Genomic DNA, 17372 nt, shown 5'->3' with positions numbered 1-17372 from the left:
TTCATCATTGGCATCCAGGGAGTGTGTGTGCAAAATTTGGCATCGACCGGGTTAACGGTGCCGGAGATTAGCTGTTCACAGACGGACACACGGACGGACGGACACACGGACACACGGACGGACGGACGGAGTGCAAAACATACTCTCTCCCCATGCCTTCGGCCTGGTGGAGACAAAAATACATGTTCTTCTGTCCAGCACCTGGTTTGTTCATTTGGATGTGTGTGCTTATGTAAACTTTTTGAAGGATCTTTTGGACACACAAACTCATCTGTTTGGAAATCTGTTCATACTAGTACAAATTCCAATGTCATCCCTTCTCCTATTACTCCCTTACAGTGGTGTAAGGTTACTTTATCTCAGTATTTCCAACGACTCAGATTATAACACGACCTCCATTTTTAAAGACTCATTTGTGGAAAAAGTGTTTTTTGACAAAAATGTCAAATTGTCTAGTTCCCGATTATTATACGACCCCGTTTTTTAAAGATATTTCACACCTATGTTCTTCCCGTGAAGCCTGTGTATAAAAATGTGCTGCTGCAGCAGCACACACATAACAAGGTTTTTCTTGACGTGGCCCGGCCCTAACATCCGTGCAAAAGACAAAGAAAAAAAGACAAAAACACACAAAAAAAACAAGCACACACACAGTGAGATAATTCATCTCAGCTGAGCACACCGTCCTCCCTCTGTCATTTCACAACAACAGCTCACAGTATCTCTCACTGCGCAGGGAGATGTCTTGTCAAAACGCCTCGCATACAATGATTCATTGACAATATTTGGAGAGGGGCCTGCATTGGCGGCCCAGGGCGTGTTGTGGAGGGTAGAAGGGGAAGAGTACCGGGTGGCGCAGGGTGCAGAGCTCGTAGAGGACACAGCCCAGAGACCACACATCACTACACAACACAACACACAGAGAGAACACAGCAAGGTTAGTCATTCACTACACATGTACCTTATATCGTCTCTGTTGGGTGGAAACCTCATATGTCCAAAACTGTTACTTTGGACATGGATAGTATGATCAAGTAGGAAGAAACGCAAACAGTTAGAATATGGAGATAAGAGGTGTCTGCCACGACAACAGCAATGTTATAATGAACAGTGGTGTCATGTGACACGAGTGGCGAGTCGAGCAATTATGGTTATGATATCTACACAGATGAATGAATACACATTTACCCAAACCAAGCAATTAGCCAAAGCAACATGATCATACCTCTTATTGTTGTATGGCTTATTGTCCCAGATCTCTGGAGAGACATAATATGGCGTTCCCACATATGTATTAGCATAGGCCCTTGAGCTGAAAAAGCACACATTAAGAAAAACTAAGAATGTCTATATAATAACAAAGGTGTAATATTTCTTGTTTAGAGATACTATGAAGCAGTGGTTCTCTAAGTGGGGCCTGGGGACCTCTAGGGGGCCTTGAGGGGGTTACAGGGGGTCCACAGCAAAACGAGGAACAGTTTAAATTGTTCAGGCCCCTTTTATTTTCAGGTTCTTTGAAAATAACTGATCTACACGTCACGATGCGACACGTTGTGAGCTTGTAGATCAGCAATTTTCTTCTCATATGGGAGGGGGTTGGGTCCACAGCTAAATACAATTTGGGGCCTTTGACATATAAATGCAATAAAATCACATAACGTGAACCAAAAACATACATCTACATAATATATAATGGGGGGGGAAAGGATGCTTATTTTTCTTGGTGATGTTTATTTATTCTTGACATTACTTGGCAGATTTTCTAACAGGATTCAAGGGGTGATTTTTTACATATTCAGAACACACGCTGAGCCAAAGTCTCCGAGTTTAATCGTTCCATTAGCCGTCAGGAAAATGTTCTGGGGAAAGGAATACAAGACAAGAAATGATGACTAAATGTGGCGATACAGTATAAAAGAAGGCCAGCCAGCCGTGGAACAATGATGATATTGTGTCCAAGTTGAGATAATGCAACTTTATCTCCATCAGCAATTCTATCATTGCTTGTTCTGTCGTGTTGTGTTGAGCACATACTGATGGGATTCTGTCAACTCACTGCACACAGTGTGCCAAAATATCTGCTGCTTACTGTTATGGCTCTGAGGGTACAAACATCAAGAGGATTCTTTCTCATATTGTTATTATATAAAAACAACAATGCTGCAAATAGAAAATAGAAATCTTCCACTATGTGTTGTATATAAATTATATGGAGGATTTGGCAACAAATGAAAATGTGGTTTGTGTAGCGTTTACCCTTGAGAAACAAATTAACCTGTTGAACCCTATTGTGGAAATGTAATAAGCAAACATTCTGCGAAAATAGCCGATCTACAAGCCATGATTTAGTCAGTAATAGTGGTCAAAAAGGAGGGAGCAAAGGATAGACACCTCGGGAACCCCTATCAACGAAGTATATACTGTAGGTGTAGGGTTTAAGTGACTTCACATAAACATACATCAATTCATTTATTGTTAATAAACGGTTATTTATTTATTTATTTTATTTGCATGTCCTGGGAAGCATAATGTGAAGCCTGCATGTCAAATTACAATTTACAATTTAGGCATTTAGCAGACGCTCTTAATCCAGAGCGATTTACATTAAGCAATAACAAAAGCATGGCATACATCACATATATAAAAAGTAGTTATCATGAATCATGCGTAGACTAAGAACGTAACAGTGGATGAATTGACTTTATTTGTGTGACAAGTTCTGACAACTGACAAGATTGTAAGTTTACCTTGGATTTCAGATCTCTGTGCAGAACCTTTTTATCATGGACGTGCTTTGTGCCTGCACACATTTGAGCAAACCATCTCAGAACCTGGGGGGGGGGGGGGGGGGGATAGCAAACCTCAAATAAATAAAATGAGTCAAAACCAACAAATCACATTTTAGCTCATTTAGCTGACGCTTTGGCTGCTGTAAATGTTCCTCCGTCGATTCATTGCATATAGCTCACTTTATTCATTGCAGATTGAATGTACACATTGATCCATATCGTCACTGTTGGGCAGAAACCTTGTATCTCCAAATTTTTATGTTTTTTGGCGAAATGAATGCCCTACTTCTAATCTAAGAAATACTGTAGATCTAATGCAAATCACAAACCAGGATATTCCTTATACACTTGCTCTGTTTATTCTGGGTGATCCATCGCCATTAAAACACCTCCCCGCACCTCTACCTGTAGCTGACTGGATTCATACAGCATTAATGGTGGGCATGAAAATCATTGTTAAGGAATGGAAGTCTGAGGTTTTGCCTCCAACACATGTATGGTTCACTCAGCTTGGTATTGTGGCTGCTTTGGAGAGGTTATCCTTTAAGATGAATAATCAGTTGGATAAATATGATTCGAAGTGGATCGTGTTCCTCAGTCATGTTGCAGGTCCTTGATGTGATCCATGGTCAGGCAATGCCCTTTTGATTCTTTACTGTCTTAGTATACATATGATACGGTTGATGATGCTGCATGTTTGGTTGTGTAAACTAATTTAAACTTTTATTTACTTTTTATACATTTATTTTTATTTTTATTTGTTTATCTTGTCTATCCTTGTTTTATATTATGTTTTTGTGCTCATATATAATGTCCATGCATACGTATTCTGTTGTTGCTTGCGTTTGTTTTTTCTGTTTATTTGTAAAAAATCCAAATAAAGTACTGATCATAAAGAAATACTGTAGATCTGCTATTTTCACTACTTTTTGTTTGACACACCTGTATGATGAAGTAGGGTACAAAGAAAAATCACACCCGTGTGAACTGAGTGGTGCAACTCCCCTCTCCCCCTCTCTCTCTCTCTCTCATTAGCAGGCAACAGTGCAGCACTATCTCTCTCTCTGTTTCTGGCACAACAGCGCCACTTTTGCCCCTACTGGTACTCATAGTAACATAGTCACATACATAGGTTAACACGGACATTGCTGTTCCTTGGAGTGGTTGCACCACTCAAAACAAAACTAAAAGTTGAAATATGGAGATATGAGGTTTCTGCCCGACAGCAGCGATATCCATTTTAGCGCTGATGCAGGACAGAATACACATCAAAGGGAAGAAGTCCATACAACAGCTTGCTGCTCTGACAATTTTACTGCACAAACAACATGAGCAAAACTGCCTCCGTTTCACAGTGAAACTGTTGGAGCAGCGAGCAGTTTTGCAGACTGGGTGCATATCAGCCTCGCATCATCTCCACTGTTGGTAGTCTGTGCATGTCAGTGAGCATCTGTACGTACAGTACATAATGCCTACTGCGCTATAACATCTGCCTATCTACATCACGGGTTCCCAAACAAATAACAATGGGTCGTGACTCATTTGTTGGTCACAGACCAATTTGTATGGGTCACAAGTAAAAAATCCCATTTTCTTTTCCATCATTCTTTTTTAATTATTAAAAACGCATACATTTTAAAAACCATCCAACAAAAAATCGAATAAATTCCAGGAATAAAACCGAGCGGTGCAGGCTACAGTTATAGTTATAGTGTTCAGTGTGAGGGCTCAACAGTGCCACTTTAGGTCACTCAGCGGTATTGCAGCTGTTTGTACTCCAGACAGACAGACAGACATACACAGACACAGTACACACACGGCCAGTCATTGGAGCAGTTAGGCACCGCACAAATCTACAAGCTCGCAACGCGTTGTATGCTTCTTGTAATCTCTCTTTTGGGTCTCGACCTGAAAAGTTTGGGAACCACTGGATTATTATAGAACACCTACGTGGTCCACAGAGAAGAGTGCGTCTTTCTGCTGCCGGATCCTCTGGAGCAGATCTCCAGCACTGCAGTACTCCATCACTATGCACAGGTGTCCATCAGCTGAACAAACACAATGTCTAAAGTCAACACGTCTAAACACCCCAAATATTATATTTTAATTAAAAATGAGCAACAGTTAACTGAACTGATTGATTTAATCGATGATAAATAAATGTATTAAAATTATTATTATTATTTTTTTAATAGTTCAAATACACGATCTGATTTTCTTCTTCTTTTAACTATTTAAGTATGAAATAACGCTTAAGTGGTTAATCGACTTCTTGATATATACAGTAAAAGCTTTAAAATAAAATGTAAAAAAGTAAACTATAGAAATAATTTGCTAAGAAAACAATCAATAAGTTGCATCACTGATTTGAAGAGTCTGCTGCATCAGCATACCTTCAAACTCCTCCCTGAAGGTAACAATGTTGGGATGCTTCATCCGGGACAACAGTGCAGCTTCTCTCCATGAGTTCCCCCGTTTGGACTGGTTCTGTCAAAATGCAACAAAGGCTGTTTGTCATTATGTAAGACACCACTAACACTCTGCTCCCTCCCTGAAGACAGACTGCCAAATCATCAGTGTTTAACAACTCGCAGTGGTGGAAAAAGTACTCAGATTTCTTACTTATTAGTAAAGTATATAAAGTATCAATACTGCAATGTAGAAATACAAGTAAAAGTCCAGTAATCGGCCTGGGCCGTGGCTCAGCGGTCCAGGCACCTTGGCTGGTAATCCAGTCTGGCAGTGTGCCGCAGGTTCGACTCACGATCCCAACGGCCTTTACTGCATGTCATTCCCCCCATCTCTCTCCCCATTTCCTGTCAGCCTACTGTCTCTCTCTCCATACAAAATAAGGGCGAAAGCCACAAAAAAATCATTTAAAAAAAATAAAAGAAGTATTGGTATCAAAATATATAAGTGCCAAAAGTAGAAAGAACTCATTATGCAGAATGTCCCATTTTAAAGTAACACGCAAGGTTTAAACGAGTTTTAAATATGTTTGTTTGTTTGTTTGTTTATGTATGTATTTATTGCTGTGATTGTGCTTGGTTTGTCCCACCTGTTGCAGGCATGCTCCAGGTGAAGAGATGTTGTTCAGTTTGACTTGAGGCTAGCCAGGAAGAACATCAGGGGAGAGCTTAGCTTTAAGTGTTCATTTCTGTTTTTGGTATGTCGTTTTGGCCAGTGTTATTTTTTTTTGTATCTGTTGCTTGCACTGTCTAATGAAGTTTTGGAGGTAAATAAAGTACCCAAAAATGTACTGGTGGTACTAGCTTTGTAGATGAGGTTGGAACCAGATCAATGTATCTGTTGCTGTTGTAGCTTTTGTAGTGGCTACAATACAGAGTGAGGCACATCAATGTGTAAAACTATATTTTAAAGCTATTTTGTCCAATGTAGTAGATGTACATCATCAGATATTTAATTATGCCCAAAATTATTGGATGTACATGTTTTAGCCTAGGATGTCTTGTGCTCATACATACATGAAATACAGCCTATGTAAGAACAGACATTCTAGGGCTAGTGGGGCTAACAGACCTTAGTGAAATGTCCAATAATGTTCTAACCATGTAGCCTTAGCTATGGACCAGAGCTAATGTAGCCTATACTTTACATTACTTAACACCGTTTTCCCAATATTTTTGTTTAACATTTTGGACCCAATAGCCAATTTTACATTGAGGTGCCCATAGCTTTTTAAATTGTTACGTCTTTTGTCACTCTTGTGAATGCTTACCGTGGGAAGCCGTATTTGTTTGAGCACATACTGGTCGCCAGTGTGTTTACAGAGGACCACCAGCGCCCTGCCGAAAGACCCTTCACCAATAACACGTTGCACTGAGTAGCCGTCCATGCCTCTGTAAACAAACCCCACTGCGAGTACAATAACCACATGGATTTATTTGGGCCCCTTGGCTTTTCATACAATGGGACTACTTGCTGTATTATGTTACCTTATATTTTAAGATTTAAGATACGCTATATATATGCATAAAATGAAACCGAGTCAACAGAGCAGTTTGTTTGTTTCCCCCGCTCTGGTTTCCCCCATGGTTATCCTTAGTGGTTATCCCATTGTTTATAATTCGAGCCGCGGTACTTCCTTATTATTGTATGACGTAGCCTTTACGTACAATTGCGTAATTACGTAATACGTCGAGACCGCGTGCACTTTTATCTGCAGTGTAAAATGTTTGTTACAGACAGTAGGCTATTGCAAAGTTCAGATACCCAAAACATTATAGCCAGCTTCAAACCTGAACAGTACGGTGCCGTGACCTGTATCAGGCTTATTTAATTGCAAATAATGTATTTTAATATTTACCCCCTTTTCTCCCCAATGCCAATTGATTCCTCCCCAGTCCCCACACACTCCTGGCAGTGAGGAGCCGGCCCACCAGGAGGACCTACAAATTTTGATTTTAGTTCTAGACTCTAGTCAATAGTCATAGTCTCTTGAATATAGTTTTAGATATTTAACCAGCTCAGTGGCCTTGTGGTCAGAGTGTCCGCCCTGAGACTGCAGGATGCTTGGGGTTCGATTCCAAAGACTCTAAAAATTGGGGGTATGTCCCTGCGACATATAGAGTCCAGGGGGTGTACTTGTACAGTATCAAGCTGCCTCATTCTACAGAAACAGGACAGGAGATAGGCTCCTGCCCTATGGGCCTCATGGCTCAGCAAGTCTTACTCAAGACCCATTTCTTTCTTATTATTATTTATGTCAAATGTTCACCTATTTTTGCTGAATGTTCCGCCTAACGCCTATTATGACATGTCTACAATAGAGGTTCATGTGGTTAAACAATGATGCTTGTTTGCTGTGTTGTCTCATTCCGCCGCTGCTGCTGCCCTTCTATGAATAGCAGTTGTTTTGGACCTGCTTTTATGTACTATGGGGAGATTCAGGATGCCTCCTATTTGGTAGGTGAGATGCGGTGTGCTCCCTAACTAAAAGAAAATCTTCATCGCCAAACCAAATAAATATAATAATATATTGCTCATTTTATATTCATTAAAAACATTTCGATTCCATTTGTGAGTTCCGTCTCTTCGGACGCTCTATTCGTATTTGGAAGCAGTCAATGATGCTTGTCAGACGGGGGAAACTGAAATCTCATTTCAGATAGTAGTGGATCTTGTATGCACTCTATCAGGCCAGCGTATTAGTAATGCCATTTGTTATACGTGACGTTCCATTGGGGAAAACACGTACAACTCTGTATAGCCATGGATTTATCCTGACCAGAAACTACGGATTAACAGTGATGTTCGAGCTGCACTACATTATAATACATGCTATCGGATTAGAGCTACTAATTAGATAACAGATTTTCAGGTCAGATGCCGATCCCAATTTCGGAGAGTCCTAGGCCAAATGTATGTGACGCACACCAACTTGCCAACATTAGTGTATTGTTTTATGTAGGCCTATACCTGTCCTGTCCTGTTTTTTGAAGCCACGCTCGTTTGACATTGTGGAATCATCATGCAATCATTATCTGAACATAATTCCAAAATGATCTTTATAATTATAGAAAGGCAATGAGTCTCTAACCTAAAGGTTTACCCTGATCTCTAGAAAACAATCTTGAATTCTGTAATCATTTTCCTTTAAATTCATTCTCTGAGCGCTACTGTACAGTATGAACCAGCCAAAGCCAACAGTCTTCTGTGGTACCCTATATGGCATAGTAGATAAATATCTACTGTATCAATACAGATACAACCAGAATGTAGAAATAGGCTAACCTTTAAAAGCTGAAATTTGGTTTAGTCCTAATTTACATCAAACTGTTACATTTCAAAGACCGCCTGTTTGGCATGCACTAGGACCTAGTGCATGCAGTGCATCATAGACAAGGCCATGGACCCCCATCCCTATAACTCTGAGTGTACACATTTGTACACAATCATAGTTACAGAGCTATGAGGATCCATTCAGTTCCTATGAATACTTTTGCTGCATGGGAACCCCCTGAAGCAACCTCAAGGACTGCCGGGGGGTGCCGGACACCACTTTGAGAACCACTGCTGCTATAGTGTTTTACTTTTACATTATCCACACGTTCCCAATGTGCCAGACGTCTCTTTGGCTAATACAAACAGAACCTGATGGCACATCTGTGATTAAACTAACCACAGTCTCCACAGAAACCTGACTTGGATGTTAGAGTAGTGGTTCTCAAAGTGGGGTCTGGGGATGCCCAAGGGGTCCTTGAGGGGGTTCCAGACGGTCCTCAGCAAAATGTTTAAATACTACCTACAGTATCAGAATAACTTTAACCCTATTAGCCATTTGAAAATAGCTGATCTACAAGCTCACAACGTGTCGGGTGAGCCTTGTATATCTGCCATTTTCAAAAAAATCTTGAAAACATTTGAGAAATTTTGAATATTCTTTAAACATTGCAACATCATAAATATTCTATGGGCGTCCCGGCCTGGCATAACATCTTTTCAGATAGGGTCTGCGGCCAAATACATGTGAATTTGGCATGACATGAATGAAACTGTATATATCATTAGGTTTATCATGTTGGCACCTTCCATCACAGATGTCTTCATGAATCAGCCCTCCCTCGATACCTGCAGAAGGCTCAGCAGTGAATTCTGCCATTCCAGAACCACCACCCCCTTTACATCTGCTCACAGCACATGGGTAGACCTGTTTTGCCAAAAAGGCTCCATTTTGTTCAGGAAAAATACAGCAAAACAAATGTATCAAACAACAACAAATTTGCTTGGAAGATCTTAGTCTTAGTCAGCCCTCTTCTTTCCCTTTTTGTTTTGAGGGGCGCTAGCACCTCCTACATCCAGCTTTTAGTTACCGTCCACAAACTTTGTCTTAAACAAACATTAAATTTCCATTGACAATGAATTGAGAATTTTACGTCATAGTGTCTGAGCAAATAGGCATAAAATAGTGTCTATTTTACGTCATGATGATGTACGATGATAAGAGTGCCCCTCGCTTCACACAGGTGTGATTTTCTTTCTTTTCAGATTTTTTTGCCTTTATTGATCGATCACAGTAAAAGTGTCTGCACAGTGCACACTGCTGCGTTTTTAGGATTTTTAACAGCGTTTTTCCACCGGTTTTCCGAAAAACACGTTCAGTCTGCAAGGTCCTTAAGTCGACAGAAAACAGGGAGGGAGATGGAGTGGGGGGACGACGACGACACGCAGCAAAGTTTGTCAGGATCGGGACTCTAACCCACAACACACTGTCAGGCTGGTTACCAGCCTATAGGTGCCTGGACTGTAAAGGTCGTCCCAGGCCTAGTCAGCCCTTTTTGATGGACCCTTTGATAACAAAGCAATGTTTTTTTTTACAGGCAGGTCTTCGGGTTATTTTCACCCAACGTTCGTCACCCAATGTCATGATCATCATGATAAAAGGAGGACCTCACTTCACACAAGTGTGATATTTTTCAAATATTCAGAGCTGGCAAGTGCGTGCTCACAAGCAGGGTGGAGAGCCTTCACATACCCAGTGGAAGTCGGGTGTAGAGGCTACACTGGAGCATCCACCCAGTGGCTACTAAAGTCCCTTGGGATCAAAGGCTCCAAGCTGAAGAAGGCCCTCAAAGTCCTGGCAGAGGCAGAACAAGGGAGCTTCTGGTTGTGGCTCAGGAGAAATGACAAATCGTGGGGAAAACAAGGAGCTTAGACAGGGGGCAGTAGGGAACCTTTCCTGCTGCTATATTCCATCACCCTGAGATGCTGTGGTATGCGGTCAGCCCACGCCTGACTCAGGGAGATGGACGTCCCTGCCATGCAGTCCCTTGGGACTCATTCCACAACCACAAAAGCACCCAGAGATGTTCCGGGATTAAAGGAGCGAAACATCTGTGAAGGGTCGCTCCCAGCTGATGACCCTGAAGCCGGCACCATGGCACCGTCGGAGGTGCGTCAGGCAGAAATAACCAGCAAGTCTTCTCACTTGTGCTTACATCTGTTCTGATGCCAAATTACCCAAACTTGTATAAATTGTTGATGCAGTAATGTCATAACATTCTCAATGTGCCAAATATGTCAGCCTGGCTGACAATAGTGAGATGTCAGCCTGGCTGACATTCTAACCACCTCAAGCTGAACCCAGAAAAGACTGAACTTCTCTTCTTCTCTTTTCTATCTCTTCTGAAAACCCATCTCTTCAGACTCCATCATGGCCTTGCCATCCATCATGGCCTGGCCATCCATCATGGCCTGGCCTTGCCTTACAGGCGTATGCAAAAGCCCAATTTATGTAACTTAGATAGCATTTTTATGTAGACTTAGATAGCATTTTATGTAGACTTATAGCATTTTATGTAGACATAGCACTATAAAGTATAAATGCATAGTTTCATTATATAGATATTCCACTGTGACGTTCTTAGCTTACATATGATTCATGATAACTACTTTATGTATGTGATATGTATTGCCATGCTTTTTTGTTCTTGCTTAATGTAAATCGCTCTGGATTAAGAGTGTCTGCTAAATGCCTAAATTGTAAATTGTATAGCCTACATTTTGTGTTAATGTGATTCAACATAGACAACAACACATTTTGAGGATTGAAAAAATATATTTATTTAAAATACCATTATTTATACATCAATGAAACAAGCCAAAATAATAAATATTATGTATAAAATGTACCGGTAATAGATTTCACAATTATTGGTTCAGTCACCTCCCATAACATACTTTAGACATCATCAACAAATACACATGTTCATAGAATTGTTTTCGGTATCATATACAGTAGTATAATCTATTTCAGTTTATTTGGCCAACATTCTAATACTGCTTTGTGAAATAAATGTGAAATTGTCACACAGGAAACACACCGGGAAGATCTGGTCTTTGACCTTTCCACCATGCCGACAGTCCTGTCCTCTGGTCCACCTTTCCACCATGCCGACAGTCCTAAGAAGTCACACAGTTTGTAGTTGTTTTAGATTCTGATGTCGTATTGTCTTTTATCCAGCTTTAAGCATTTGCAGCTGACTGTTTGACCAGAAAGCTGCAACTTGCAAAATTCAGGACTTTCGATGAAATCGATGGAATGGCGGGAAGGAATGGGGGAATGGTGGTGGGGACCATTGTTCTGAAAATGGCGGGTGGAATGGTGGTGGGATGCGCTCATGCGCGAATGGCGGTTGGAATCGTGGGGGGAACAGTTCACCATGAGCGAATGACGGGGGGAAACGCTCATGCTCGAATGGTGGGAGGAATGGCGGGGGGAACCGCTCATGCTCGAATGGCGAGGGGAACCGCTCATGCTCGAATGGCGGGGGGAACCGCTCATGCTCGAATGGCGGGACAAACTGTGCACGTGCGAATGACGGGACGAGAGGTGTTCTGAATGGCGCATGCGGCTGAGGTTTGAAGTAGGGGTGGCTGTGGGCACTCACTATAACTGGGTGCACAGAAGTCACAGATGTGTTGTTGCTGCGTCTGTCGTCTGTCTCCTGCAGTTTCTGCCGTTTGTGGCCGGCGTCTTCCTCCTTCACATGGCGACGTTTATTCACAGACGAGATGGGAAGACGACGCTGTGTGAGTGCAGAGTATGCAGCCCTGCTCACATCCTGCTTTTCTCCCCGAGTAAGAACCTCCTTAGTAGGAAAACTCATTTCAGGACTGTGAGAGCCTGCGTCACTATAGTTCACCGGAGTGCCCTCATCCTCACGCTTATCAATCAGAAATTCCTTTGGAAAAGGACTCATTTCAGGAATCATTTGAAAGAGATCTGATCCATAGCTTGTGTTTCCCTTGTTCTCATGCTTATTATCAATCATAAACTCATTTGAAATGCCACAGAGAATGGCTCCATGAAAGCTTTTGAACACCTTCTTTAGATTGGCTCCATATCTTATGAACACCTCAATAACAAATTTCTTTGGAAAAGGACTCATTTCAGGACCAAGTGCTTGGAAATGAGCTGCAAGTGAGTCAGGGCCATTAGTTTGGCCAGAGATGTTAGAGACCTTTGGCTCCTTCTCCTCTCCTAAGTGTCTAGAGACCTTTGGCTTCTCTCCGGCTCCTAAGTGTCTGGAGACCTTTGGCTCCTTCTCCTCTCCTAAGTGTCTAGAGACCTTTGGCTTCTCTCCGGCTCCTAAGTGTCTGGAGAACTTTGGCTTCTTCTCCTCTCTTAAGCATCTCCTAAATGTCTCCTCCCCTGACTGTTGCCAGTGTGCTGTTGCATCAGTCCTATCTTGATGAATAGCTGAAAGTGGGCTAGGCCGTTGAAAATACATAGTTGTTTGCTCTTCTTCAGAAATGTATTGAATTAATAAGCTACAATAATTCACAATTCCTTTCTGTCGTTTTTCAAAGGAGTGTAGAAGTAGGCCTACTACAATTGTCTTCTTCCAACACAAGTTCTGTAGAGCTCTAGCTGCCTCTGACAGACGTCAACAATATACTGAGATTAAAACGTGAAAACCATTTGAATAGCCCACGTCAGTGCGATTCTGATTGGACGTTAGCGTGACGTGACGTCAGACACGGTCAACGTGACGTCACGCAGCATGCATCGTTGTACACAGTGGGGTTGTACACACTGCTGTTGCCTGGGTAACCATGTGCCACAGTGTGTAGCCAGGACGCGACGCAGACACGGTCAACGTGACGTCACGCAGCTAGCATCGTTGTACACAGTGGTTGTACACACTGCTGTTGCCTGGGTAACCACACCACAGTGTGTAGCCGGACGCGCCGCAGAGTAGTGGACGGTGCGGTACAAAACACAAGATTCCCTAAATTGGCTTTCTGTATTTGTTCAAAGCGTCTTTGTTAGTAGTCTCGACGCGTAGCCACCTAAGCGTTTGAAATGTGTGGGAGGCACGCCTCCAAAATAACTGTGTGTGCGTGTGCGCGTGCGTGCGCTTCCATGCGTGCGTGCGTGTGTTGCCAGCCCATGTCTGCTAACTATTATGACTTTGGGCTTGTTGTTTTCTGTAGAGCAGCTTGTAAATATTGGTAGCCTTGTGTTTTTTTGTTTTTGTTTATTTATTTTTTGGGGAAAACATGTTATCGGCAAAAACCACAACACAAAGTTGCTGTGTGACGATCTGCACATCAAATAAGGTTAACGGCTGCACCTTCCTAGCCTGGATCCAGCCCAAAGACCCCGCCCACTCTCTGAGTGGACTGAAGCTACAGTCTGATAATCAGGCTAGCACCTTCCTGCAGCCGTTACTGTTGCCTCCCAAGTCCCAACTGCAGTCTCACTTCAGTTCACGTTAAGGTAAATTAATTTGCTAACAGTGATTGTTTCAGGACGGGTTCCGAGTCCCGGGCCGGCCCATAGTTGTTGGAATGACTATACTCTTCCTCCCAGTCCCTACCATGTTTATTGTTTAACGGTTTTAACCTTATTTCGTTTTTTCGTGGGTTTTCAAACTAAGTAGCTTCCCTCAACACGTTTTACAACAGTATAGTTTAGTTTTGTCTATCATGAAATGTTTTGATGAAATTGAATACAATTAAAGGACCCCACCCAATGGAAACAATTAAGCCATAATACCAACAATGCATGGTTCATAGCTCCCTCCAGTAATTAGGCCTAGTCCACTTGCCAGAATGTGAACCCAGGCATTTTAAGTACACAAGTTTTATGTTAGAAATGTTGTTGAGTATATTGTAAATGCAGCCTAGTCTGCTGTTTCAAACTGTCTTGCTTCATGTTTAAACTAAGTAGCCTATAACCAGTAAGACACCTTGAGGGCGAGAAGCGACCTCGCCCTTTGGGCATGGGGGGTCAGATGAACATATGGAATGAATTCTGTACTGGCCATATAGGCTATGGAGCGTGTCTTGAGTGTACAGAGTTTGATGAGGTCAGATCAACATATGGAATGTCTGAACAGGAAGGAACCAGAACAGGTCAGCTCCATATTATGGAGATATAAGGGATTGAGGTCGGATGTAGAGTTGCTGGCCGGCTATATGCAGCTATATGCAGATCTAGGTGATGATCCCGTTTTCTCCATCCAGGGTTAGACGAGGTCAGTGTCTATGACCAAAAAATGCACAAGATCTAAGGGTCTCCATGATGCCACGTGATGTCACGAGGCGTGACCATATATGGAGCCGTGATGTTACAAGGTGGGTTCATGGCCAGGGCTCATGGCCATATATAGCGTGTCTTGAGTGTAGAGAGTTTGATGATGTCAGACTGACATAGGATAGACTGACAACCATATATGGAGATCTAAGGGTCTCCATGATGTCACCATTTCATTTAATTAAAGTACCCTCTAGGTCTGGTCAAAGGGTAATTTATGTTTTTGTTTTTTTAAGATATTTTTGTTGGCTTTTTCTGCCTTTATTGATAGGATGAAAGTAGTCTGACAGGAAATGGGGGAAGACACGCGGCAAAGGCCGTCGGGATCGGGAGTCGAACCTGCTGGCTCAGCAGCCTGACGGTTGAGCTAACCGTCCAGGCAAGGGAAATTTATGTTGACCAGATCTGTAGAGGGAGCTCTAAATAAAATATTGCATTTTATTTTATGCCCAAAAAGTATAAAGCTGGGGTAAGTATAAAAGTAGAAGCTGGGTCCAGGAGAATAGACTTTCACCAACGCAAAACAGTACAGGCTTAGTTTCGGTGAGTACCAAAGTGGTTTAGTTAATTTTTGCTAAAGTTTGACACCTCACACGGCAGTGGAATTTGCACCCGTGAGCAGCAGAGGCTTTCCTGGCAGGGTTAGCGAGTTCTCACTAACGCACTGGGCCAGGGCTAGATTTTACCAATCTATATAGAGCATTGGTTCTCAAAGTGGGGTCCAAGGCCAGGAACCCCTTGAGGGGGTTGCAAATGGACCCTTATACAGGCCTGTAACTCTTAGAGTGTATGAACGGAACCCCTTACAGGTCCATTCGGTTCCTTTCGTACACTCAGAATAATCATGGGGTTCTTAAAATGTAAGTGTTTGAGAACTACTGGCATTTAGAAATGTAGAGTGTTTGAGAACTACTTGCATTCAGAAATGTAGACCCTAGTGTCAGGTAGGATGCCTAGATTGCCTACTGGTTCACAGGTACTGCTAAAAGCTCATAAGCCCAATGTAATCAGTAGGGATTCCCTATGCCTATAGAGTGAGTGGTAGCCCCTGAAAATGAATTTGGAAATACGGAGCCTGTTACTGAACAAACATAACAGCAATGATTTCTATCATAGAGCTTTAACTTTTTAACAAAAAAAAACAAAACGTTTTTGTGTTAACCAAAACAATATACACCACCTTTAACACTTCAGTACATTTCGCTATACTTGATGGGTACATTGGATTCTTTCCCCCCTCTAGGCCTACACCAAATCTTTTTGGCAAAAGTAGCTGGAACAGGGACACTATAGGGTTCAAGCTATGGGTTCAAGTGGTTACATGAACGCTGATCGCTTTACTGTGATCCATTCCACTGTCTTTAGTTTGTATGAAGAAACCCCTCAGAGTGCATCCATCCATCTATCTGTAGCATTGGTTCCCAAAGTTTTTCAGTGGACTCGCGAAAGATAGATTTGTCATGTCAAAATAGCCAATCTACAAGCTCTCATTATGAGCTATTTTCATTATTTGATCGTTTATCTTTTTGTCTCCACCAGGCTGAAGGCATTGGGGAGAGAGTATGTTTTGCACTGTCTTGATCGCAGCCAAACTGCAAAACACATACTCCATCATGGATGCCACAGCTGAACCTCTGCCCCAAATATTTTACATGGGCCTGTTATAGTTCCACCAGGAGGCCGATTTTTGCTAAACACATTTTTTGACAGTAGATTTTGTCCTAACATCACGCAAATCGGTGCACAGTCTCTCGCCATTAAACAAAACTATGACTGGCCGATTTGTGTTTTAACCTATAACTGCACCGATCTGTGTAAAATTTTGTATCCACAGACTCCCTAGAGCCCAACACATATGCACTTTATAGTGCCACCAGGAGGCCGACTTATGTAAAACACATTTTTGGATGTGTAATGTCCAAATTTCACACAAATCGGTACACATGATCTCTATTGTCATGTGATCAAGACTGGCTAAGATTGATCTAAAGTTTGCAGCAGCAGTGACCTGTTTTGAAAACTGTACACAATTAAACATGTTTATTTTGCACCCACTGTTTGGGTCTGTGTGTTATTGGTGAAAATGAACAGCGGAGAGGGGAAGGAGTGCTTTCCTGCTTGACCTGATTGTGTCATAGCGGAGCTCATGACATCTGGTCCACAGAGCACACCGTTTGTAACAACAATCGCTGCTCATATCAATCCACTGTGCAGATCAGAGCGCCAGCAGAAGGCAGGGAAGAACCCTACTGATTTATGTATTAAACAGTGAGTAGTGAGCGAGCGAGCAGGAAAGAGAACGACTCCTCAGATGGGGGTGGTGGAGGTTGTGGTGGTGCGTTTGGGAGGGGGGGGGGGGTATTATCTGGGGGATGCTATGTATTGTGAGAGAGGGAGATGGTGTTAATGAGTATATACACCCACTACAGCTGCATTTTCAATGAGCTGACTTTGAATACTTGGTCTCGAGCCAATCCATAAAGCGCCGTTTGTTACACAAAATAGGAGCCAAATGAATA

The 17372-nt window shown here is 42.2% G+C and overlaps 1 protein-coding gene across 1 annotated transcript in view; it reads right to left on the bottom strand.

The window, feature by feature from the left end:
- nek3 (NIMA related kinase 3) overlaps window positions 1–6881 on the bottom strand; it is a 42254-nt gene extending 35373 nt beyond the window's left edge. The window contains exons 1-7 of the mRNA XM_079515089.1: window positions 6529–6881; window positions 5183–5276; window positions 4740–4837; window positions 2748–2831; window positions 1792–1859; window positions 1226–1312; window positions 848–902 (exon numbers count right to left, since the gene is read on the bottom strand). Coding sequence (XP_079371215.1) covers window positions 848–902; window positions 1226–1312; window positions 1792–1859; window positions 2748–2831; window positions 4740–4837; window positions 5183–5276; window positions 6529–6645 — 603 coding nt within the window. The 5' untranslated portion in view covers window positions 6646–6881. The remainder of the gene's footprint in view (window positions 1–847; window positions 903–1225; window positions 1313–1791; window positions 1860–2747; window positions 2832–4739; window positions 4838–5182; window positions 5277–6528) is intronic.
- Window positions 6882–17372: the final 10491 nt, after the last annotated feature.

The sequence above is a fragment of the Electrona antarctica genome (genome assembly GCF_951216825.1).
Source record: "Electrona antarctica genome assembly, chromosome: 11".
Classification (NCBI taxonomy): Eukaryota; Metazoa; Chordata; class Actinopteri; order Myctophiformes; family Myctophidae; genus Electrona; species Electrona antarctica.
Note: the sequence above shows the minus strand (reverse complement) of the source record. Positions and strands in the feature narration are given on the sequence as shown.